Source organism: Meleagris gallopavo, chromosome 17 (genome assembly GCF_905368555.1).
Source record: "Meleagris gallopavo chromosome 17, MGAL_WU_HG_1.1, whole genome shotgun sequence".
NCBI lineage: Eukaryota > Metazoa > Chordata > Aves > Galliformes > Phasianidae > Meleagris > Meleagris gallopavo.
In genome coordinates this window covers 1,028,840-1,052,105 of record NC_139420.1, presented here as the reverse complement: position 1 = coordinate 1,052,105, position 23,266 = coordinate 1,028,840, and the positions used below count along the sequence as shown (strand labels likewise).

General features: G+C 37.2%; 1 protein-coding gene across 1 annotated transcript in view; it reads left to right on the top strand.

The window, feature by feature from the left end:
• Window positions 1-23,209, top strand: part of TXNRD2 (thioredoxin reductase 2) — a 32,812-nt gene extending 9,603 nt beyond the window's left edge. Inside the window, exons 11-17 of the mRNA XM_085238134.1 lie at window positions 1,502-1,676; window positions 10,604-10,740; window positions 15,509-15,604; window positions 15,819-15,911; window positions 17,188-17,259; window positions 18,355-18,452; window positions 20,643-23,209. Of these exons, the coding sequence (XP_085094260.1) occupies window positions 1,502-1,676; window positions 10,604-10,740; window positions 15,509-15,604; window positions 15,819-15,911; window positions 17,188-17,259; window positions 18,355-18,452; window positions 20,643-20,772 (801 nt within the window). The 3' untranslated portion in view covers window positions 20,773-23,209. The remainder of the gene's footprint in view (window positions 1-1,501; window positions 1,677-10,603; window positions 10,741-15,508; window positions 15,605-15,818; window positions 15,912-17,187; window positions 17,260-18,354; window positions 18,453-20,642) is intronic.
• The last annotated feature ends 57 nt before the right edge of the window (window positions 23,210-23,266 follow it).

Here is a 23,266-nt window from a genome sequence, read left to right as displayed (position 1 = left end):
AAGAAAAAACAGTTTTGGCCATAATTCCCTTCCTGTTTAAAAAGAATAGAAATACAGTTGAGGGGGAAAAAGAAGGGGGGAGGGGAGGGAATTATGTTAAATACAGATTTATTTGCTTAAAGAAGCAGTACTGGGAAGTATAGTGGCTTTAGGTTAAAAACGAATGATTGGACTTGGTAAAGGCACTGACTGAGTGTGGTTTTGTAGCCCCTGTAGGGAGGATATTTTAAAGGTAATTGTAGATCTTCTGTCTCTGCAAGATTTTTATGCTAGCATTACCTTGATTTTTGAGGTTTGTATAGTGTTCTTAAAACAGTAAGAGAATTCTGGGTTTTCACTCATAACTGCACTGATTTTTTTTTTTTTAATTTTTTTTTTTAATGTGTAACAGCTCAGTTTTTGAGAAAGGCATGTTGTTAGAAGAAGCAGTGATAAGTACCACTGCAGGTAATGATAGTTCTGCTTGCACACCAGCCACCTGTACTTTCAAGTCTTTTCCTTAAAACTAGTGGAATGTGTAGCAGAATTTGCAAAACACTGTATAAGAATGTGTCTTGGGAATTGCACTCAAAATGGAAGAAATCTGCGTGAGGAATGACATCAGATCTGAGTGAGCAGGGAATTGCATTAAAAGTATGTGTGTGGCACTTTATAAAATACAGTAGGGCTTTCTCTGAGAACTTGATCTTCTGCAGACAGCAAGACACAATAGGAATTTCAAAGGTAAGTTGGAACAGATATAAAATAATTATGTTCAATCTGTAGCCACACTGAGTCTGATGGATACTGATTAGTGAGCTGTCTTGTTTCTAAAGTGATATAATAATCCTGTGGTTGCTTTCCTGCTGGTTAACTAACATAAAAAATAAAGTTTTGTAAGTCAAGACCCTGCATGTAGATCTTGTGTGAGCGGTTTTGTGATACGATCCTTTGAGTAGTAAATACATCCTTTGACAAAGTGCAACCTGAATTACTGCCGTCAAGAGCAATGACATCTTGGATAAACTTGTCAGTGTTATGCTTTACTCACTGCTTGTGGTGTGGCATTATTTCAAACAAGCTCTTGGGACAAATGCATTATTTCCTTTTTGTAGTAGAACTTTTCAGAAAGTTTTAGTGATTTATAATTATCGCAGAGAAATGACAGGTGTCATGGCAAAGGGAAGTATTTTTCTTAATTAGCCTTATTAAAGTGTTTAATTCAGCTGCCAGAAAACAGCAATTGTGGTAATGAATTTGCACTAGATGCTAGTTTTGTATAAAAATCAAATTAGTATACACAACTTTTTACTCACTTTTTAAAAAATAATCTGAAAATTCAAATGCAGGTACCTCTTGGAATAGAGTTGCAGGTCATTGTAGCTCAGCAAATTATCATGGGTGAGCAGTGCACAGTAGCTAAGTGACAAAATGCTTGAAATATATGGTGTATTTATTGGATTTCATAAAGACAGCTGAAGGTCATGTCTAAGAATAAATGCTTTTTCTCCTTACTTGACAGCAAATGGCATCTTTAGTAACGGAGCACATGGAATCTTATGGCACAAAATTTTTAAAGAAATGTGTCCCAATGAAAGTTGAAAAATTGGAAAGCGGCAGGTTACAAGTCACCTGGAAAAATACTGACTTGGGCACAGAAGAAATGGATTCCTTTGACACAGTGATGTGGGCAGTAGGTAAACTTGATCATCTTTACGTTTATTTGTAATGCTTTCCTTTCTGAAAAGGAAACTCCTTCATGTTCTATGGGGCCAAACTCTTTTTAAGATTTAGTATCCTAAAGGTCAATCATCTTCAAATTCATTTCTTCCACATGTGACTTGTTCACTTCCTAAAGCCACGTGAAAGTTACAGTGAATGAAGCAATGCACAGTAATTACTTATGTATGGGAGGCCATGAGTGGGATGCTGTTTAGTCGTCGGAACTTTCCCAGAAGGTGAGAGCATGAATGCCAGCAACCTCTGTAGCTGATGTTCTGTAAGTACACACTTGGTCTTATTTGTGGAGATACTCACTAGAAGTTTGTATTGGTCCTACCTTAGAGGCCACGTTTCTGCTAGGGATTTCTAAACTGTTCTTGTTAAGTTTCTTACTACAGCTGTCATTCCATTCAGAGAAGTAGAAATAATTCTCTCTTAAATAAAATCCAAACTCATTGCAGGGAGCCTTGGCTCTTGGGAGATTTTTGCGATGTTCAGATCCTTCACGTATCTCAGACTCCTCAGAACTGATACACAATGCCTAAATCAGAGCAAATAATTGTGAAATAGTTCTGTGACAAATACCTTAAAGTATAATCACCAAAAACAGGAGTTAAATCTATTTTCTGCCTCCTTTGAGTCAAATATCACTTCTTGTAAGTGCTAATGTGCTAAATGATGTATGTTACGAGGCTCGACAGGAACAAAAACATTTGTTCCTGCTTACTTCTCCAAGCTGCTTGTTTCTTGCTGTTATGAGTCAGCTCTCAGTTCCTGTGTTAGTTCTGATGGACTTGCAAGCCCATTGGAATAGGATACCTCTTGTTTCGTCTTACGTGGCCCTCTGAGTATCTGAGATACTAGATACATAATGAATGGCTGAAGGCAGTAGTTGCATTTAGAAAGCAGATATCTGGTGAATGTAATAAATAAGCTTAAACTTGCTGCCCAAAAAATCTGTTTTGATGCAGAAGAATGATCTGTTTTACATCAGCTTTAAGAACTCCTTTTAAACTATTACATTTTTATGCTCTTCTTCTCTAACATGACTGCTTTATAGAAGCATGGGAGGCATTACTTGTTCACTTGTTAGACAGCTTAAATTTAATTAGTGAAGTCACAGAATAGATCAATTTATAGTTTTGTGTTTTGCCCAGTGGCCTCAATCTACTGTCCTCTTGTCCCTTTCCCCTGGTTATGTCTGCTTCATATCTTCCTAATGCTCCAAAGAGAGCAGGTTGTGTCTTATGACCAACATCTTCTTTGGATTACTTTGATTACTATTTTCCTAGAAGTGTAATGTGCTTGTGGAAACTATGGAAACAACATTTGATAGCAGGTTATATTCACCAGTACCAAAGACACTCCTGCTTCCTGAGAGCAAAAACTATGCTGTCTGAAACAGTAAAAATCCAGAAAACTGGAGAATAGTATTTCTAAAGGGCAACGAAGCCTGCTTACCCTTTCTTCTTCTTCTTCTTTTTTTTTTTTCTTCCCCCCCCCAAGAGCCTGTATCTAAATGCTGTCTCTGATTTCTTTTTTTCCTCAACTTTCTGGTAAAGCCACACTCTCATGCAGAGTCACACCTGTGATCTTTCAAGTCAGTTTATTTTCTTTTCTCAAAGATTAAAAATGAGCTGTTAAGTTGAAGTAATACTGTAAAAATCCTGGTTTAATACTAATTATAATAAAGTTGCATACTATGCTATTACAACCCTAGTTGTAACATGACTGCACTTGCTATTTTTAATACAAAAGAGCTATATTCGTTGTAATTCCTGTCAGACATTTGAGTTATGATCCATGTATAGAAACTGAAAAATGAACAGGTTGGGATTTTTGTGGTTCTTTTGGTGTCTTTGTAGGTTTGGGCTTTCTTTTCCTTTTTTTCTTTTTTTGTTGTTGTTGTTTGTTTAAGTGTTCCAGTTGGCACTCCACACTTAAGGATTAAAAACATTAACAGTTAAAACTGTTTAATCGATGTGCAGTCAGTATGATTCATTGTTTTTCTCTGCATCAACACACCCACACCAGGTGTCTCAGATAATAGACTGGGAAACTTGGTGGTGTTGAGGATTTCCTGTCTGCAGATGTGCCAGTTACAATACTGATTGAAGAAAGTCAGCTTGTAGAGTTAGTTCAAAAGCAGCCACTGTGGTTAACTAATTGTAGCCTGAATTATAGTAGATCTTTCCTTGATTTCTGTGAATGTATCTTGGAATGTTACTTGGATTATTACAATTAATAGGATTCCATGAATGATGTTAAACATGCTTACTGACAGTGGGATAATTCAGGTTGGTAAGCTACAGATCCGATGTCTTAACGTGTAACCTTGGCAGGGGGAGCAGAAAAATGAGTGTTGTCTCTATGAAGAATTTTGTTTCTGTTTTATTGGAATGTTTAATTTCCTACTAGTATACATAAGCCATTAAAAGCAGACTTTACTTTTGTAGCAGATTTTTGAACCAGTCCAAATGTTTGAGGCAAATAATATTTTGATGAATGTTTAATGTAACTTAAAGATTTCAGTCTAAAGCTTTTACAGGTTATTACTACAAGTTTTGTGTTACTGTACTGAGCTGGGAAGCAGGTCACTGAAAACAGCTCTTGCTTGGCCTCTATTTCTGTCTGTTGAGTCATGTAGTGTCCTGTTTTTCACTACTGCTCTGTCAACTGCTCTTGTGAGAATTCTCCTGAAATAAGCACCTGAGATATTATTTCTGTATTGAAATTACACATATAACTTCTAGTATGATGTAATATTACAGCTGCTCATAAGGACACCAGAAAACCTTTTAATGATAAGTGCCTGATGTACCTGAGCTACAAAACAACAGTAAGTTTGTGCTTGCACAGATGGAACGTAGGGTATTTGCCCAAAGAAAAGGGTAAAGATTGACACATTTAATCAAAGATGCAAGTGCTGATCTGCAGGGCAAAGCTGCAGGAGATGAAGCTCTGCGCAGTGCACTTGTTTGAGCTGTCGGAGGAATGAAGCCCGTGTATTGAGTTCTGCAGCTGCAACAAGCTAATATGTAACAGGAAAGGACAAGTTGTATTTCCATTTTAATTTGCCGTTGATGGCAAAACATTACTGCTGTAACTGGCATTTGTCCAGATGATTCATAAAGACCTTGGAAAAGATATTGAATTACTGTGTATCTGATGGGAATCTTACTCTGTGGAGCAGCAGCTCTGGACTGATAATTAAAGTAAGCAGGTGTTTATAAAATATCCTGGAGTTAGTTCAACAGAGAAAGTGGGATAGTGCACTAGTGAATTGTTGTTAGAAAGAGTGATGACCAGAAGCAGCTCTGAAGTCTAGCTTTCCAAAAGAGAAATGTCTCATTGATGAGGGCAATGGAACGACCGTTCTCAGGTGCCTTTGTGCTCATAGGTTTGTTTAGAGGGAAGCCACCATGCCTTTGGAAGAATATCGTCTTTTCTATAAAAAGAAATTATGCTTTTAGCTCAGTGTGAAGTTGAACAGGGATCTGGTGTTGCACATCGCACTATGAATGAAGCATGTTGCCCTTTGTGTAATATTGGATGCTTGACAGATTTATTTTGTAGCACAGTAAAGTAAGATCATTGCTGTTGAATATCAAGAAAGGGTTAAGCGTGTGCGTATATATGAGCATATTTATGTCAATAAATATATAGTATTTTTTCAAGTTTTATAACCAAATCTATTTGGATTAACTGAAAACAGAAATGTTTGGAGATTTTCTTTGACAAGTACCATATGATGAAATACTGTTGTGATCTCAAGTGAGTACACCTGAGCCAGCCCCAGCAGGAAGAGGAGGGGCTTTAGTTCCTCTTTGTGAACAAAACCTTGCCATCCAAACCTTTGAACTGTTCATTGGAAAATAACATCTCAGTTGATCTCAGAAAACTGCTGGTGTGAATGTGCTTAGTCAAGGCTCTGGGTCTTTGTTCTGAACTCCGTGTGTCTCTTTCTCATTAATTTTAATCCATGACTGTCTTAATAAGATATGATTATTTCATTCCTTGTGAAAGTAGTCACTCTCGTTACATCAGTCAGTGCTTTTAGGTTTTTTTCCCAGTGTATGTTTTTTTGTGGCATTCAGTCAGGCTTGCTTCTACAAGGCTGTTTTTAATGTGCTGGTAATATATTTGCATTAAAAGGGATGCAAACGTACATTTAACTCACCCATAAACTTTGGATGTTACTGTATTTTATTCTGCTTATTTTATCAGCTCGTAACTATAAAATTAACTGCTCCATATTGGGGAAAAATTACATATTAGAGTATGCCTCTAACTTGCATATTAGAAAACATTTTGAATTCTGAACTATAAGATGACAGTTGATTTGAGAAGTGATGGCTAGGTCTGGATGGTGGCTTAAAGAAATAAAAAAATGGCAGACAATGCTCCGAAGTAATTTTGTATAACCAATATAATTAGTGTGACTTCTTCTGCAGAATATTGGTTCTATTCAGCTGCAAGTGTGTAGGAGACTGAAGCTGATAACCTTACTTGGCAGTGGTTGATGGGTTCTGATTTGTCAGACTGCAGCAGCAGCCTTAAAGGGTGCAGAAAACCTTTGGTTACAGCAAGCTCAATGTGGGAGTACTGATGTAAAGGTAATATGCTTTTCATATAAGGAAGTGTTTCCTGCACACTTTACCTTGCACAAGACCTCGAGAACAAAGCAAATAACAATTGTTAGAAGGCAGCCCTGTGCTGTAAGGTTTACCTTGGTCACACAGCTTTTTTTTTTTTGTTGCAGTTCAGGTAGGACCAAAGTGGCCATCCTTGGCCTTTTGTTGCCAGGTGCAGGTAAGTTTGGGTGTATGCTGGATGGTGATGCCCAGGCAGTGACTGGTTGCACTGTGGCTGCCAGAGACTTTCTCGTCTGCATAATCAGTGTCACTAATCAGTGCTAGTAGAAATGGTTCAGCCAGACAGACATAGCAAAGAACCTAACTGCCCCAGCACTGACTAAGAGGCATTTGGGTTTTTTGTTGTCAAATTGCGTCAGGCTTGCTGAAAATCTGTCACTAATGGGTGAAATGTCCAAAAATATCCTTCTAACGTTGGTGTACTCTACTGTCACTGTGAGATCATTTCTGAACTTTTAAAATCCTAATTAGTATTCCTGTAACCAGTATTTTATTGTAATCTGAATATAGCTTATGCTTTGTTGGTCTGTATTAGTCATTATCAGCTGGCTATGGTCTATATTTTCTTTTTAATACCTACAGTTTTTAGGAAGGGTTCCAAAGGAGGAGAGAGCAGAGGTCTTGACAGTGTCCTGGGGGCTGAGTCAGGCACCCAGAACAAGATGACAGTGAATACCAAGACTGGGAACACAGATGAGATTTCCATTGAGATTAAACCACGGCTGGATTTGGTACAGTTATAAAATGATGTGTAAAAATACAGATGTATAGGTAAGAAGTGGAGAAGACTTGGGCTTAGGTTTTATGCCAGAAAATCCATCCTGCCACACTGCAATATCCTGACAGCGGCCAACTGCAGTATCGTGCCTGACATGAAAATGATTGGTTGGCTTTACTTGGAATTTTTCAAATGCTGGGGGCAAAGTGACATTCCAATTTCTGTGATTAAGAAACTGCAGAAGACCTATTATAAAACTTCAGAGTTGCTGTCAGCTGCACCTTTATCACCCTGGGAAATCTTAGTGTGTGCAAGAGTATGCTGTCACTCAATTATTGCTGATGCTTGACTATGTTTTTTGCTCAGTTTAGCTGATTCAAGCTCTACCGTTGTAGACCCTGCACCTAAAGGTCGCAGCAGACTGGCATTGCCTTCAGCTTATTTGGTGTCCAGGTGCAATTACCAGAGCCACTCCAGCCACTCCACAGATAATGGGGCATAAATGCTACATCAAATATTGCCAGCCTGGTGTCTGTCTGAGATGTGCTTTGATGAGTTTCCTGTCGCTGTCTGTAGCTAAGCTGACTGAAGCCCCCTGGAAGCCATGTTGCTGTATTTTGCAAAAGCATATCAAAAGGTCGTTGGTGAACGAGGGCAAACCCTTAGAACTGGGATGTGTGTGATATTCACAGCTGTGTGGTTGTTGCATGGGTCTATTAAAGATGAGATTATGATGTGATATTAAAAGTGCAGGAGGTGAGTAACCTTCTTCAAGGGTCGGAGTTGAATTTACGTCATTCTTCCTTTCTCCCAGATGTCTGTCATAAAACTTGCAGTTTGGAATAAAATATAAAGCTAAGTGTATGTCTTGCACAATCTTACACTCCTTATTTGGGAGTTTCAGGTCCCTGAGCATCTTCAAACTAAAACTCTGCAAGCTGGATTAAAAAACAAAGAAGGCATCTCTGTTGCCTTGTGGATCTTAGGAATAAGCTACAAGCTTATGCTTTCTTGAAGCTCTGAGTACATAAGTAAATATTGGAGTTATGGATATGAGACAAATCTTCTTTTCATCCAATATTACGGAAGAGTGTTGAGAACTGATTCTGTAATACCACATAACTGAATGTTGGGAAATTTCTGAATTTCCTGAATTTGGCATTAAAACTTACCAAGCCACTTCAGCTAGTCATGAAGCTACAGTAGATTTGAGGTGTAGCAAGATCAGTATGTGTAATGTTGTCCTATGGAGGTGATCCAGCATGGGGCCAATAAAGGCTTGGTTTAGTTTTTAATATTCTATTATTACTTTCAGAAATAGTATTTAGGCAGTCAAGTTCAGAGAGAAATTTTGCTGAGTAGCAACACGCTTTCATTCTTAGCTATTAATATCAAACCGTACACATGTTAAAATAGATTGGAATTGAATGGCTAAGTGTTATCCTGCAGACTTGATAAACTCAGCTGTTGTTGTTGTTGTCACGAGTCTTTAAATGACTTTATTGACAGTTTTTTCTTTTTTCCCCTCTTTCAGTGCTTGCCATTGCGTGCTAAGAGTTCTCTTGGCTCTGCCTGGCAGGAAAAAGGGGAAACTAGAAAACCCCATTAGCTGTCCATTTGCAGAATATCCAGGCTTTACTCTCAATTCACAGAGAAATACAACGGTAGGAAGTTGTTTCACATCCGAGCCAAGATAAGGTCCTGGAGGTTTATTATTTTTGTTGCCTGATAACATCGGGACTGGGGAGCAGGGGGCAGAGAAGGAACAGCAGATCAACATCCCATGGGGACAACAGAAGGGAAGACAGACAGATAGCCAAGTGCCGACAGCTTCAGTCAGTACTCCCAGAGGAAGTGTTGGTTTCACCAGATGAAATTAATACACAGAAGTCTTTACAGAGGCATTCAAATGTGACATTGTTTGGGGGGCTTGGCTATGTGACAGATGTATAAAGCAGTGAATCATATGTTTACATATAATTAAGTCTGTATTGACAAGCCAGGTTTTCCTTTTGTTTAATAATTTCCTACATTAACATCAAAGAGCTTGTTTTTATAATGAAAACACATTTCCCTTTTTGTTTTGCTTTGCTATAGATGTGTATTAACTTCAAACACAAAATCGTGACTCACAGAGAGAGATATGTAGATATGTCCACATCCATTTATAGCCTCTAAAAATGTATGCGATGTTATAGAACTTCCTTCATTTGGATGTAATCAAGTAATCTCTTCTATACAATATTGTGTGTCCCTAACAACTTCTGAGTTGAGTTGAGTACCTGATAATTTCACTATGCTTATTAGCCTTGAAATATGTTTGAGAAACCCGTTAGGTTTTAAGATTCCATTTCGGGGTCAGGAATTGCTTTGCTTGATGCTCTGTACACCACTCAGTAGATCTTGCATCAGGACATTGGTAGTAACTTAAGGCAGAAAACACTACAAAAATGTTTTTAAAGATTTGAAAAATATGAAGGCTGCTCCAAAAGTAATGCCTCCTGTTTCATTATGCTGGCATGACATCAGAGGCGGCTGTTGGTGGCGTGGCAGCAGAGGTTGAAGCTTCCCACCAACCTCCCGTGATGTTTTGTTGCTGTGTGACAGATGGCAGCAGGGCGGCACTGACAGAATGGCATCTGACATGGAGTGTGTGTGGAGCACAGGTGTGTCACTGAACTGCTGCATGCAGAACAAACATCAGCACCTCCACCGATGCAGATGTTTACAAGTGCTGCGTGCAGCTCTTGTTCACTGCTAGTGAAAATGCATAGCTAATGGTGGTGATTGTGTTGAAAAATAGTGTTTGGTAGCTGTGATTTTTTTCTATTGAATTTTGCTCTTTGTATCTGCTGTAGTTTACATGGAAATAAATAGAAGGCTTTACTTTTGGAATGACCTACAAAAAAATAGAGAGGAATCATATGGAAGGGATATAATTTAAAATCTTTGGAAGAGGAAACTAATAACATGTAGGCTCAGTATAATTTGCCTCATTTGCTTTTAAATCCATTAAAACAATAGTTTTAATTTCTACAGGATAGAGTTTGAACCAAATATTAAATGGCTCAACACAAGGAGGTTGAGAGCAGAGTTGGTAAACTTTATTGTCCAGGCTGAGGGAACTAAACAAGTTTTAAAGTAAGTATTTTTAAAAGAGGAATGTTTGGTAGGAATGAATCCACAAGGCTGTTTGTTAGTATTGAGTGCCATTCAGTTACTGTTCGTTGGAAATTTTCGGTGTAGAAGTTGCATCATCACGTGTATATGTTCATTCTATATTAGTAAGATAAATTTAGGATGCACAATGAATTTTAAACCATTTGACTTCAGCTGTTTTAGCAATGGATGATGTCCTCCATATTCTTACAGCTTTTTCACTATTAGATGTGTCTTGTCTTCTTTCTACTTTGACTATCAAATAGAATGAAGATATTGAAACTCTGCAGTGAAAAATGCTGACATTTTAGATTAACGCTACTAAAGTTTTCCAATAGCTTTTACTTAAATATTTATGTTTTTTCTTTAGGCCGGGTCCCTGACATTGAAACTCTCAATTTGGAGATTGTAGGAGTGAAAACTAATTCTGAAACTGGAAAGATCATTGTTGATGCCAGTGAAGCTACTTCTGTTCCTCACATTTATGCAATCGGAGACATAACAGAGGTACTGAGTCTACATAAGCTGTGTTACAATAACAGGAAGCCAGCTTTGTTCCCGACTAATAGCTTGTCCCCAGATGTCGTCATGCTCTAGCTTATATCTTAGTGTTTTGCTCTTTTTCATTTTGTGCAGCTGTACTGTTCATGCTTGGCACCTGGTTGAGTAATTTCCTTCACATGGATCTCGTGAAGTGCCTCAGCATTAGTGATTATTACTGATGTTTATCAGGGAACGTATCCTTGGTCAGAGGCTAATAATAATGTCTTTATCACTTTAATTATCTTTCTAGTGTTTGTATCACTTCAGATGTACGACTTCATGCTCCCTGTGAATGCTGAGTGAAAGTATTTCTTACCTTCTGGAGCTGAATACGCTTTCGGGGAACAACCACAACAGTTCTGTTGAGGTTTATCCTATGAAAGCATTTCTGCATTCTGACATAAAATGCTGCTGACAAAAATATATACCTCTGAAACAAGGAAAGAAAAAATAAACAGCATTTCTCCAAATACTGAAGGCATTTGACTTCTTTTAAATGATTCACATGATTTGTGAATGTTTTGGCCAAGTAAATATGAGTATTTTTGTTACTTTTTTTTTTTTTTTAGAAAAAGGAGACATTAACTTCAGCAAAACAATTTCTTGCTATAGGTACAAAACCAGAATTTTGTGGCTTTAATCTAGTGGTGTTGTTAATCTACAGTTAACTGTGATGAGAATGTCCTTCCTAATCAAGGTGCACTCAAATGCTTTTAATCCCTCTGTTTTTATTTCACAGAAGAACTCAGAATATCTCCGCTAATCTGGGCATCTTCAAATATGTTATCTTCATAAAACATAACATATGGGTTCATTCTGAACTGTACATTTACAGGAGGATGTTTTTATCGGCTGCTTGCCATTCCTGAAGAACTTAAGCAGTAGTGTAGGATATAAAAACTGGGCATTGCAAGATACAGAATTTTCTTCCTTGTCATTGAACTTAATGGAAACTAGCACATCCCTTTCTATCAAGGTTGTTTTTGATAGATGAAGACTCTTCATCTTTGTGAATGTCTGAAATCTAAATACCATAGTGATTTAAATACCATAGTGATATCCAAACACCATATATAGTAGAATTTGAGACCGTCTACAGTCAGAGACACTGAAATAAATCTGTTGATCATTCCTGACCTCTTTTTCTGTATGCGGGCATGTGTTTCTTCCCATCTATCTCCATCTTCATGCAAATGACTCATAATTTCCTTTTAAATTGTGTGAAAACTCTATCCTGCTCAACTATTTCTCTCTTTTTTTTTTCCCCCATTACTCTCCACAACTTCAATCACTTGGAGACTTGGAATTATGGACAGCTCTTTTTTTCTCTTCAAACAGAGGTTCCCCTCTATCCTGGTTACTTCACGCTCTGGGACATTTTCTGACGTCTTATTTCTACTCACAGTGACTACCAATCTCTTCGTGTCCTTGATGCATGTCTTGTTTAGGCCTCCTGCTTTCTAAACTATTCTTTTAATTTTGTCCAAGAAGCAGCTGTTAGAAGCAATTCTGGCAAGGCCTTAGATTCTGTTGCTCATTTTGCAGCTAGCCTGACATGTTATTTCAGGCAAGTCATTTCCTTTTGGGTGCTTTTCGTCTTCTGCCCTATGAGGATTTAGTTAAGCAAGAAATAGAAATTTGGAGGCAGGATGCTCTCATCTTCCCTACTGTGGATCTATAAAATCAGGTCTTCATTTATTTGTCATTTTAATTTTGTTGTTAAAACTTGGATTTCCTTTTCCTGTTTTTGTCCATATTAGTGCAGATTTTTGAATGTGAGTTGTGTAATATGCACTTCTGGATGTATTAACAACAATAACACAGTTTTGTACTGTGTCCAGTGTACAGATGGGAAAGCACTGGACAATTAAATCAGTTTGCTGTAGTGTCTTAAGCTTGTATCTAAGTATGCACTAAATATAGGAAATCAAAGAAATTGCAGCATAGTACTCATACATTTGTAGAGTTTAGAGATAGGAGTTCTTATCTGATGCCATTACGATGTGAGCCGTCTCATTTCACTCAATGAGCAATGCACTTCTTTTGTTTGAATACACAAATACTCTTTTTGTTTTTTTTCCCTCTTTCCTTTCTTTTTTAAGCAAAATGAATTTAGATAATAAGTGTAATTGGCATGGGAATCATCAGTGAAGCAAAGCTCCCAGGTTTGGCGCTGGTGCGCAGCTTGGCGGAGCACACTTGGTTCTCTTTAAGAAACACAACGCTGCAGAGCTCGGTGTGTGATACTATCTGGGTGAGACTTTTCAAGGGGCAGGAAGGCGAGGCTTCTACCAAGTGAATGAATATCAATGACCCCTAATGTTTATAAAAATAGGATTTTGTCTCTGGTGTCCCTGTCAGGATTTTTTTGTTTTTCTCTCTACCTGTCAGATTGTCTTTGCTACCATGATGTGTTACTGCTTATACTTTTGTGAGTAGCTGTCGGCCCCTCCACCCTCACCCTTTACCAGGCCACACTGAATAGACACTAACTTGCTACCACGTACTAAGATCTGTTTTTTAAATTCAGCTCACTGATTGGAAGGGGAGTGAGATGGAAAACGGGAGCTTCCTGATATGGTCAGACTGAGTGTTTTCATTTGGGAATCAGACCCATCTGGCATAAATGGGAAACTAAGTGTGCATGGGTGTCCTGTTGCACCCTTGTATGAAAAACAGAATCCTAATGCAAGCTGTTCATTTGGAGAAAGGGAGGAAAAGAAAACTCCGGAGGTCAGTCAGTTTGTCTATCATTAAAAAAAAGGCTCCAGCAAAATGAGGTTTTAGCTGACGAGTAAAACTTCCTTTAGGTATTTTTGTCGTCAGTAAAATAAAATCAGGATGAAGATTTCCATACTGGAATTTTAATTTGATTTTTTTTTTTTTTTTTTTCAATGCTGATATAAGCCCTGTCTGTTAATATCCATCCTCCAGTGGTATTCTTGTTGAAAAGCATGACACACAGTAAAAGAAATTCTCTTAGTAGGAGATTTATCATATATACACTCTGGTATACATCTGGTGTATTTCAAAGGCTGTTATAACAAAGATGTGTAGAGAAGATCTACAGTATGTTGCTTTGAATAGAAATTAGACTGAAAGAAAGAGCCGTGTTAGAACAAATGCACAGTACTTCAAAGCTTACTAAACTCTCTTAGGAGCCATCCCGTTTAAATGTATAATGCACTGGAGGATTCTTATGAACAGTCTGTATCCATAATAATCATCAGGGTAGTTCTACACATGACTGCAAAGTGAATGTTCATTTCAAATATTTACCAGGGAAGGTCTTTAAGCTATTGTTTATGAGAAATAGGGCTTTATCTGCATGGATGTTTTAGTAATTAGTTGGGTTTTATGGAATGCATAGCAGCGCTTTCACAATTTTATCTTTAGTTCCAATCTTCTATTCTTTTCTGGAATGCCAAAACAACATCTGTATTTCCTGCTACAGAAATGATTGGCAGCCATGTTTCAGGCAAATGTGTGTAAGAAAAAACAAATGGCAAATTTCATCTGGTAAATGACATTTACAGCCTTGAAAGTCAAAATGCTGGTTTTGAAAAAACACGACTTGATGGATCTTAGGGGGGAAAAAGGGATATACTTTCAGTTTTGTGATTTGTCATGGGCTATGGGGAAAAATTGGTTTGTCTTTGTAAATGAAACAGTAGTATCTGTTAACAGGTTAGACAAAGTGTTGTTTCAGTTTATTTTTTGCAATGGAAGTTTAACGAAGAGGATATTAGTATAGAGAAAAACATAAATTCATAGTAATATGCAGATAACTGATATGGTGCATGTAATGAGGTAAGTGGTAGCTAACGGTATGTACAGAACCTGTGTAGCAACATACAGAAAAGAAGCTATGAAAGAGGATGAATTTCAGCACATGTTCAAAAATGTTAGGATAATGAAAAGGCATTTGAAAAACTCCAGTGTGTGTGGTGGGAAATCCTTATTTTCTGCTGAAGACTGTTTTCAAGAAGTTGCAGAATGACTACCACCCCCAAATGGGGCTTTGCAGGAATATGACAAGAGTTGGGTCTAGATAGAACCTGTGTGAAGCAAAATCTCAGTTCTTCTAAAGCATTCCACACTATCCCACAAAAGTGGGGACAGTTATGGCTTTCTTGTTTCCACGTCTTTCCCTCTAGACTTCTGACTTCTTTCCTAATCTCAGACAGGCATCCTGATGATACAGTTTTGGATGCTCTTAAGTAAGCTTTTTTTACTAGATTTATGAAGTTTTTTAGACATTATTAACCTCATCAATAGCAAAGTTTGCACCTATTGATTCTGTGTTCTGTAAAAATGTGTCAGACAAATGACAAAAAAGTTTGATGGGTTTGAAAATAGTATTTCTTTATCCTATTTTTTTCTGCTCTAAAAATGCCGTTCAGAAAACTTACTGATAACTTAGTATGGAAAGAAAGGGTGTAATGGATGGTTCATGAGTGAGTATCCTCTGCTTTTCAGGGAATGACGTAAGATGTAAGGTGTTTTTTTTTTTTTATACATTGACTGCATTTGTTCCCCATCAAGACAGATACTAAGCTCAGCGACTTAAAAGTGTGTTTGGACAGAAATTACTACTGCCTTATCCATTTGGAGCGCTAGCTGCTGGACTGGAGTTCCAAAGATTTGGTGTTTCTTTGCCCATTGTCCCAGGAGAAGTTGTTGGATGCCACTTCTCTCTTAGTTAAAACAAAGCTTTGTGCTCTTTTTCCAGGGCCGTCCTGAGCTGACACCCACAGCAATAGCTGCAGGGAAACTGCTGGCTCGGCGTCTTTTTGGCCACTCTTCAGAACTGATGGACTATGACAATGTGAGTTGTCGTTTCTTCTTTCAGTAATAAAGCCAAATATTTCTCAATTAAAAAAGAAAGGAATATTTAAATAAATGGTGTTTTTCCATTTGGAGTCTAGTTTTGACAGTCTTCAAAGCAGATATGTGTGATGGAGCCATCCTCCCCTGAAGTCACATCTACCCTGCAGCTGCTTCATGTGGTTCACAGTAACACTTTGTTTCCTCGCAAGCAGGTACCTACTACAGTTTTCACTCCCTTGGAATATGGTTGTGTTGGACTGTCGGAAGAAAAGGCTGTGCAGTGTTATGGATCAGATAATGTTGAGGTATGAAAACATTTTTATTTATAGTTGGTATCAGAGTTGCACTTCAAAAAGATAAAAGTTTGACTGTGGTGTTGGACTGACATTTTTGTTCCACAAAATACTGTATTTGCAGCTAGGAAAGAGTTCTTCAAAAGAGTTCAGACTTCAAAAGTATTGCAGCATGTCACAATGGAAACTATTACCTCGTGGGCTTAAAATTATTAAATAGTCTGACAGCTTCAAACTAGCTGCCATTTTAATAAATTATATTGCACAACAATATATATTACATACAGTTGTATTCCCTTTAATTGTCAGAATTACTGTCAGGTTCTTTAATCTAGATTTTTGGGATGTCCATGCAAATATTCACTCAAGCTATTCAGTGTTTTCTTTGTGGCTGAAATAACTTGATCTGATATGGCTGGGCACTGCTTGTTGAAGAAGAAATCTGTTATAGCATATATTCACATCCTTCTGATAGGAGAGATGACATTAAGGTACTTAAGATGAAGAAATTCACAGTCACTATATAATCAGAGAAAATTCAAACAAGTCACCCTTGAAAAGGTTACCTTTATTCACTCATCAAAAAGACTGTCAGTATAAGACTCAAGCTATGGAAATAAAAAGTGCAATATTCTGTGTTCAGTCAGTTATCAGTTCTGAGTTTTTATGATTCTGAAAGATAGCTTATACTGCAACACTGTTCTAGAATTGTTATCTGAATTTCTGGATATTGGTGCCTTTTAGAAGTAAAGAAATTAGTGTAAAATAAAATTGCCTGTTTAAGGCAGGCATGTGAGGCATAGGATGTTGATGCTGTATAAATATTGGAGAGGGAGTTCAGCTGATAGATTTGCTTGGATTCCCAGGCAAAATAATGAAAGAAAATAAAATATTTCTATTCAAACTGCAAAAATTAGTTTAAGTTGTCTTGTGGTATACATAGAAACAAACATGGAAAGCTTCTTGGATTTCATTACTCAGTACAAACAAGTTATTAGTTAAACTAATGTGAAGAAGCAAAACAAATGTCATTTTGAATTTGTGGCACCAATTTGAGTAACACGTTCTGTGGGGTTTTTCAGGATTTTTTTCTCCTTCAAGAACCATTAGATGGAAGTTTTGAGTTAAACTGTGCTCTCCCTATTTTTGTTCATAGTAATGAACATGAGTGAATGGTTTTTTTCATATCTTTATATACATGTAGTAATATTAAGGATTATTATATACAAGAGGATTTTTTAATACAGTAGGGCATTCTAACACAAATGTTATTTTTTTTTCACACCAGGTGTTCCATGCTTATTATAAACCTCTAGAGTTCACAGTGGCTGAAAGAGATGCAGCTCAGTGTTACATGAAAGTGAGTGTTGTGAGCTTTTAACTTGCTTTTAACTTAACACAAGATACATGATACAACCAACTCTAAGAGGGTGTATTTAGTGGGGAAAAGGAAACCCTGAGATGGTTGAGATCTTTTCTTGGTGACAGTCTGTTTCTCTAGAGTATCTTTAAGACATTTAATATTCATTATATACCCCATTGCATCTTGAAAGTGTTTTGCAAATAATAGCATTTCTCGGAGGTGGCATTCTGCTGGTTGGTACCATCTACCTGCTTCTGTTAAGGTTCAAGAAAATATTCAAGATTCCATAGAGGTCTATCTCTGCTTCCCTCAGCAAAGTTCTTAACTAGTTATTATACTGTACTATACTATGTATTATTAGTTGTTCTTTCAGTATCCTTCTCTTGGAAAAGTACACTGCTGCCAAAAAAAAAAATAAGAAAAGGCTTACAAAACTGTTCTGTTTTAGTCATGAAAACAAAGCAAAGAAGTTTTCTATACGTTCTCTAATAGAACTGAAGCGTGCATTCACCCAGGCCCTCGCATATACTTAGTTACCTTTTATTGTTGATTGCTTTCAAGACTCCTACTTAGGTTATATGGCTCATGTGGTAAATGGATCTCACCAAACAGGCTTCTGCAAGTGTAAGGAATTACAAAGTCACAAAATACACTGTAATTGGCAGTAGTCTTTGGAAATACTGCTGATGAGGTGCCAAGAGTACCTGCAAAAACTTGGAGAGTTGCTAAGGTGTCACTTCAGTGTCAAAATGTGTCTAGTCTAGCAATCAGACTAATGAAAGTCGTTTAAAGATGTTATGCAAACAACAAACAAGAAGGTATTCAGTATACAACAAATTGTGGTCAGTGGTTCGAACGTGGTTCGAAGTGGAACGAAATACAGTAATAAAGCTTTAATTCAGGAAAGTGCTCAAGGACAAGCGTGAGGTCTATTGAAGTCAGTAAGATTTAAGCAAGTGTGCAAGTTCTTGGCACGGTGGGATTTGACAGCTGAACTAGGATCTTGGGGCACTGCATTTTCATTTAATTCAGCTTCATGCCTTATCTTTAGATGTTCTAAGAAAAGATTGCTATGTAATGTATTGTTTTCAGATGGTGTGCTTACGAGAGAGAGAGCAGCGAATCCTCGGCCTTCATTTCATTGGACCAAATGCTGGGGAAGTTATTCAAGGATTTGCTCTTGGAATCAAGTAAGTACAAAAGAATGTCTCTAGCTTCTAAAGCCTGCTTTTAAAGTTATTGTAAGATTATAAAAGATAGCTGCCTATTTTTGGCAACACTATAAAGAATCCATGCTTTTTGTTGCTTTTTGTTACTTTTATGTAGCATTGCACATATTTTTACTAAAAATACTGCAGTTTTTCATTAAGATATACTGGATTTAGTCATTGTAATACTGGATATAGTTAAGAAACAACTGAGGAAAATATACTGTTGGCTCGATATCGTTAAAACAAAAGAAATAATTTCGTTACCAATCTTAGTTTTCTCAGAGTGAAGCTGCCTTTGCACTCTGTGGGCAAGATAGGAAATCACTACATTGTTTTGCAAGTCCTTTTAGAAGGGTGCTTGTGCTTTCCGTAGAAAACCTGCTAATCATTTCCTTTTCTAATCTCATGTTTAAATGGGCACAGCCATTGCTCTTTAAAAGATCAGCAAGGACTTGCATGAATTTTAAGCTCCTAGTTATAAACTAAAGACTAGGATTAGGTAAGGAAGGTATCTGTAGGATGTTGGGAGAAGGAGTTGTCTGATTATTGCAATAATGAATTTACTCAAGTAGGTAAACCTTTTGTTTCTGTGTTTATTCAGATTTGAATAGTAATGCATTTTCCCTGACTTGTATTTTCTTTGTTGTCCCTTCAAAAGTGTAAGAAATGATTCTAGGTCCTCTCAGATTAAATGGAGTGTTTTTGCTGTCTCACTTGTGTGATAGACTTGCTTGTTTTTCATCTGCTTTTTTTTACTGCTTGCTCACATTGTCAGAAATATTCATTTCTAAATTATTCCATTGCTAAATTACAGTACTTCAAAGACTTTAAAGTAATTTGTGTTGCAAGAAATGTCCTCCCAATTAGGGTATTAACCTATTGTTTTAGATAACATCACTATTCTTTTGCAGTTTTAGCTTTACTAGCATAAATTAAATGCAGAATGATTAAGAAGGCAGGACCTCAGTATCACATGAGGAGTATCTTGGAAATCACTGATTGCAGTATACCCTCAGTACACATTTTCAACATGTGTTTGTAGGCCATTAATTGCCAGTGGTATAGATCCTAGAACTACATTTTTTAGGATGTCGTTGTTTTGAAGTTCTATCCAAAATAACCAGTGAAAAAGCAGCATATGAAACTGGAGTGCTTTGCTGCCTTGCCTGAGGGAAATTAAAACTTTAGCCACAGTAAGAGGTTTTCAGCAGGTCAGATCCTTGTGTTGTTTTCCATTGTATTTCATAAATCCAGAGTTTTTGGTGTGCAGTTCCCACTCTAAAACCTGCTGTTCTCCATTGTCAAATATTAGTTCTTTCTTCAGTCCCTCCACAGTCTGATTTTCTCATTGTCTCCAATTGTCTCCACTTAATACCTGTGCTCAGCAGTGGTTTTTGCTTTGGGTGCTTCCCTGGTTTATGTAGGTGGGACAGCAGGAGCCTTCTGTAGCTCTTTTTGTTACATTTTGAGCAGAGATACAGCGCTATTCCATAGAGAATTTGAAACAATTCTTATGTTTAGGCCCATTTCAGCTGTTTTTACAGTGTGACCTGCCAGGAATAGCAGCTCAAAGGAGAGTGATCAAATCTCAGAATGCTATTGGACAAGAGATTAAGCTAATGGGATTTTTAGCTCAACTTTTTTTTTTTTTCTTTCTCACAAATGATGGAATTTTTTCCCCTGTAAATAGCATTGGTGATTTCGGTGCAAGCAGTAGCCTTTCTAAAGATTGTGGAAGAATATGCTGGTATTGCTTCCTTCAGCAGATTCTTGCCTGCAGTCTTAATTATGATTATCTTCCTCTGTGGGTGTGCATGTGTTTCCATCTGGAGTTGCTGAAACACATGTATGTGCAAAAAAAAAAGCTGAAGGATGCAGTTTTTTCCTGTTTGTTGTTGTTGTTGTTTTCCGTAGGCTCAGTTGTGATTTGGGATAAATTGCTTAATTCTCTCTGTCTCAGCTCTTATGACAATTCTTCTGTGCCTAACAGAGTAATTAGCTGGGTGTTTGAACTTTGCTGTGGAAGTGCCTGAGAAATAACAGAATAAATGCAGCTTCCTCCACCTGATAAAATAGATAAGTGCAGGATTAGTTTGATGTTTTAGGAAACTATCTGCTTCGAGTGAATAATGTCTGACTTCCTGGGTCTTTCCTTTTTTCTTTTGGTAGATGTGGTGCTACGTACCCTCAGCTAATGAAGACAATTGGCATTCACCCTACCTGTGCTGAGGAAATTACCAAGTTGCATATTACAAAACGTTCCGGCCTGGATGCAACAGTAACAGGTTGCTGAGGTTAAATACCATCCCTGGAAAGGAGGAAAAAAAGCACAAAATATATCTGAAAAGAAAAGGGGCACTTGGAGTTGAAATAGCTTTAATAGTTTGAGTTCCAGGAACCTTTCTCATTCCCCCTGTACTTTTGCAATTCACACTGTAACAACCCCTCTCTGTGAAAGTGCAGATAGCTCCTTTTCTTCCTGGGAGCTTTGTGTACAAAAATATATAAAAAGTCACCAACGTCTCAGGCCTTCTTAAATAATTGCCATTTGAGTTTCTGTGTTTCTGTGTTGCCATTGTTGACTGTCATCAGAAGTGTCCTGCACTGTGTTCATACAGATACCAGGCATCAGGCAGGGCTTTCCTTAGGATTTTGGTGTGGTGCTTTCTCTTAAGTACCTGGATGGTTCATTACCAGTCCTAATACTGAACATTAAGACTTTGTGCTTGTAGAGGCAAATTCCCAGAAGATCCCTAATAGCTACACAGTCACCCCTTTGTTTTTTCCCCTTTTTTTTATTTTTTTTAGTGTAATATGTAATTATCTGCAAACTTTTTTGTGTATAGCCCAAAGTAATGATTAACCTATTGCAAGCTTGTACTAGTTTTCCTTCTGCCCACAAGGGGGAGATGCTGGCTAACTTGTGGCAATGGAGAATCATTAGAAATCTGATGTTTAAACTTCTTTTGCAGGAGAAATAAGTTAAATATGTGTAAGTAGCCTGACAAAGGCACAATACAAAGCACATAGAATTTCAAGCCAACTTACAGTTGCCAACGTTTTGATATGCATGGTCACTTAATTTCTTGCAGCCTTTACAGTAGAATTGTATTTGTAGAAAAGGGAGAAATCAACTTCAGGTAAAACAAAATGTATCCTTTTTGCAATTAATCTGTGTAAGTGTTTTTGCATGTGTAGTTTGATATTTTCATAGCTGTCCTATGTTCTCTTGTTACACGTTTTAGAAGAGCAGTCTGATGGTCCTGTATATCTTTTGTTATTGTTTGTTTTTTTTTCTGACTTTTGCTACTGCAGCCTGCAACATGGACAAAGATGGGTTTATTTCAAGAATGAAGTGTTTCCTTATCGTGAGAATTGTACCTGTCAGAGAAACTATTAGGCAAAAATTGATCAGACTTGGTAAAATGTTCAGTATTGATCACACTGTTGTTTACACTTGAATACTCTGGTTTTCAGAATTTGTTCTGGCTTAAAAAACAGCAAAAGAAATACCAAATCCTTTCTCTTCAAAGTTTTCTGATGTTTCTGATCCATGAAATAAGAGGTGATGCAGTTTCACTGAAGGCGTTATTCCCTTTCAGATCTGCTGATGTAATTTTTCATCTGCAAAATCATAATAACCTTGTATAGAAATATTTTGAGTGGTAACATAGTCAGAAAACTGCCTAAATATTGCAACTGCCTTTACAAGAGATGGCATCAAAATTGTATATCTGCATGTGATATACCTGCACCTTCAGAAATTTCTATTCCTTTTCATAGAGGCCCAGTGAAAATGATACAGCCAAAAACCTAATAGTTTTTCCCAGCTGTGAAAGTATTTGCAGTAAATTAGCTTTTTTAAAGATATTTTAATATTTAATATTTCAAAATACTGAGATGCAGAGCATTTCAGTCTGCAGAGATTTTGCTGAGAAACATCCTGCCTCTGACTGAACTGTAATGTGATGTGTACGAGATCTTTTTTCCAGTAATTACTTATTACAGTTCATTTTGCTCCCATGAGTGAAAACATCAGTGTTCACTCGTATGAAAGGGCTTCTCTCCTCTTTCATAGTATTGCATCCAGCAGACTGAATAGTCTGTCTCTACAAAGTGATCAATGGAAAGTTTAGTTAATTTCATTCATTGTAAGGTTGAAAATTATTTGGGACAGCCAGTGAAGAGATCTCAAGGAAATGTTCTGAATATATTCAGTGTTTGAAACTGAGGCCTGTAAGCATCCTTCAAATAATGGAAGTCTCTTGGTTTTATAGTTGTTATGTGGAAAACGGATCCTGTATTATGTGCTGCAGCCTAGTTCTACTCCACATTTAATGGAAAGCATTGCCACCTGAAGTAAAACTAAATGTTTATTCACACCTACATAAACCTAATGTCAGAATCGACAGATAGAATAAGAAAGTAATGTGATTTGTGCTTTTTTTCCTGAAAGATTCTTTATGTAACTTTCTGGGATGGTCCTTAAGAACTGTTTTTAAAAGCCTGACCGATGTCAGTTGAGCTGGGCTGATGTATGCCACAAACCACTGATTATGTGTGAAAGTTAAAAATAATTCTAGGGCGTTTTTTCAGGATGCCAGCTGATGATGGCTTGTTTGTCAAACCACACCGTGGCGCAGACAAGTCTGAGCTTTGCTGGGTCCCTCATGTATTATCTGATATTTGTTGTGTTGTGAATTAACAAATTAATAAAGAATGTATTTTTTTTTAAATGTTTTTTTTGTTGTTGTTAATTTTGCACATAGCTTCATATATATATATTTGCTTTA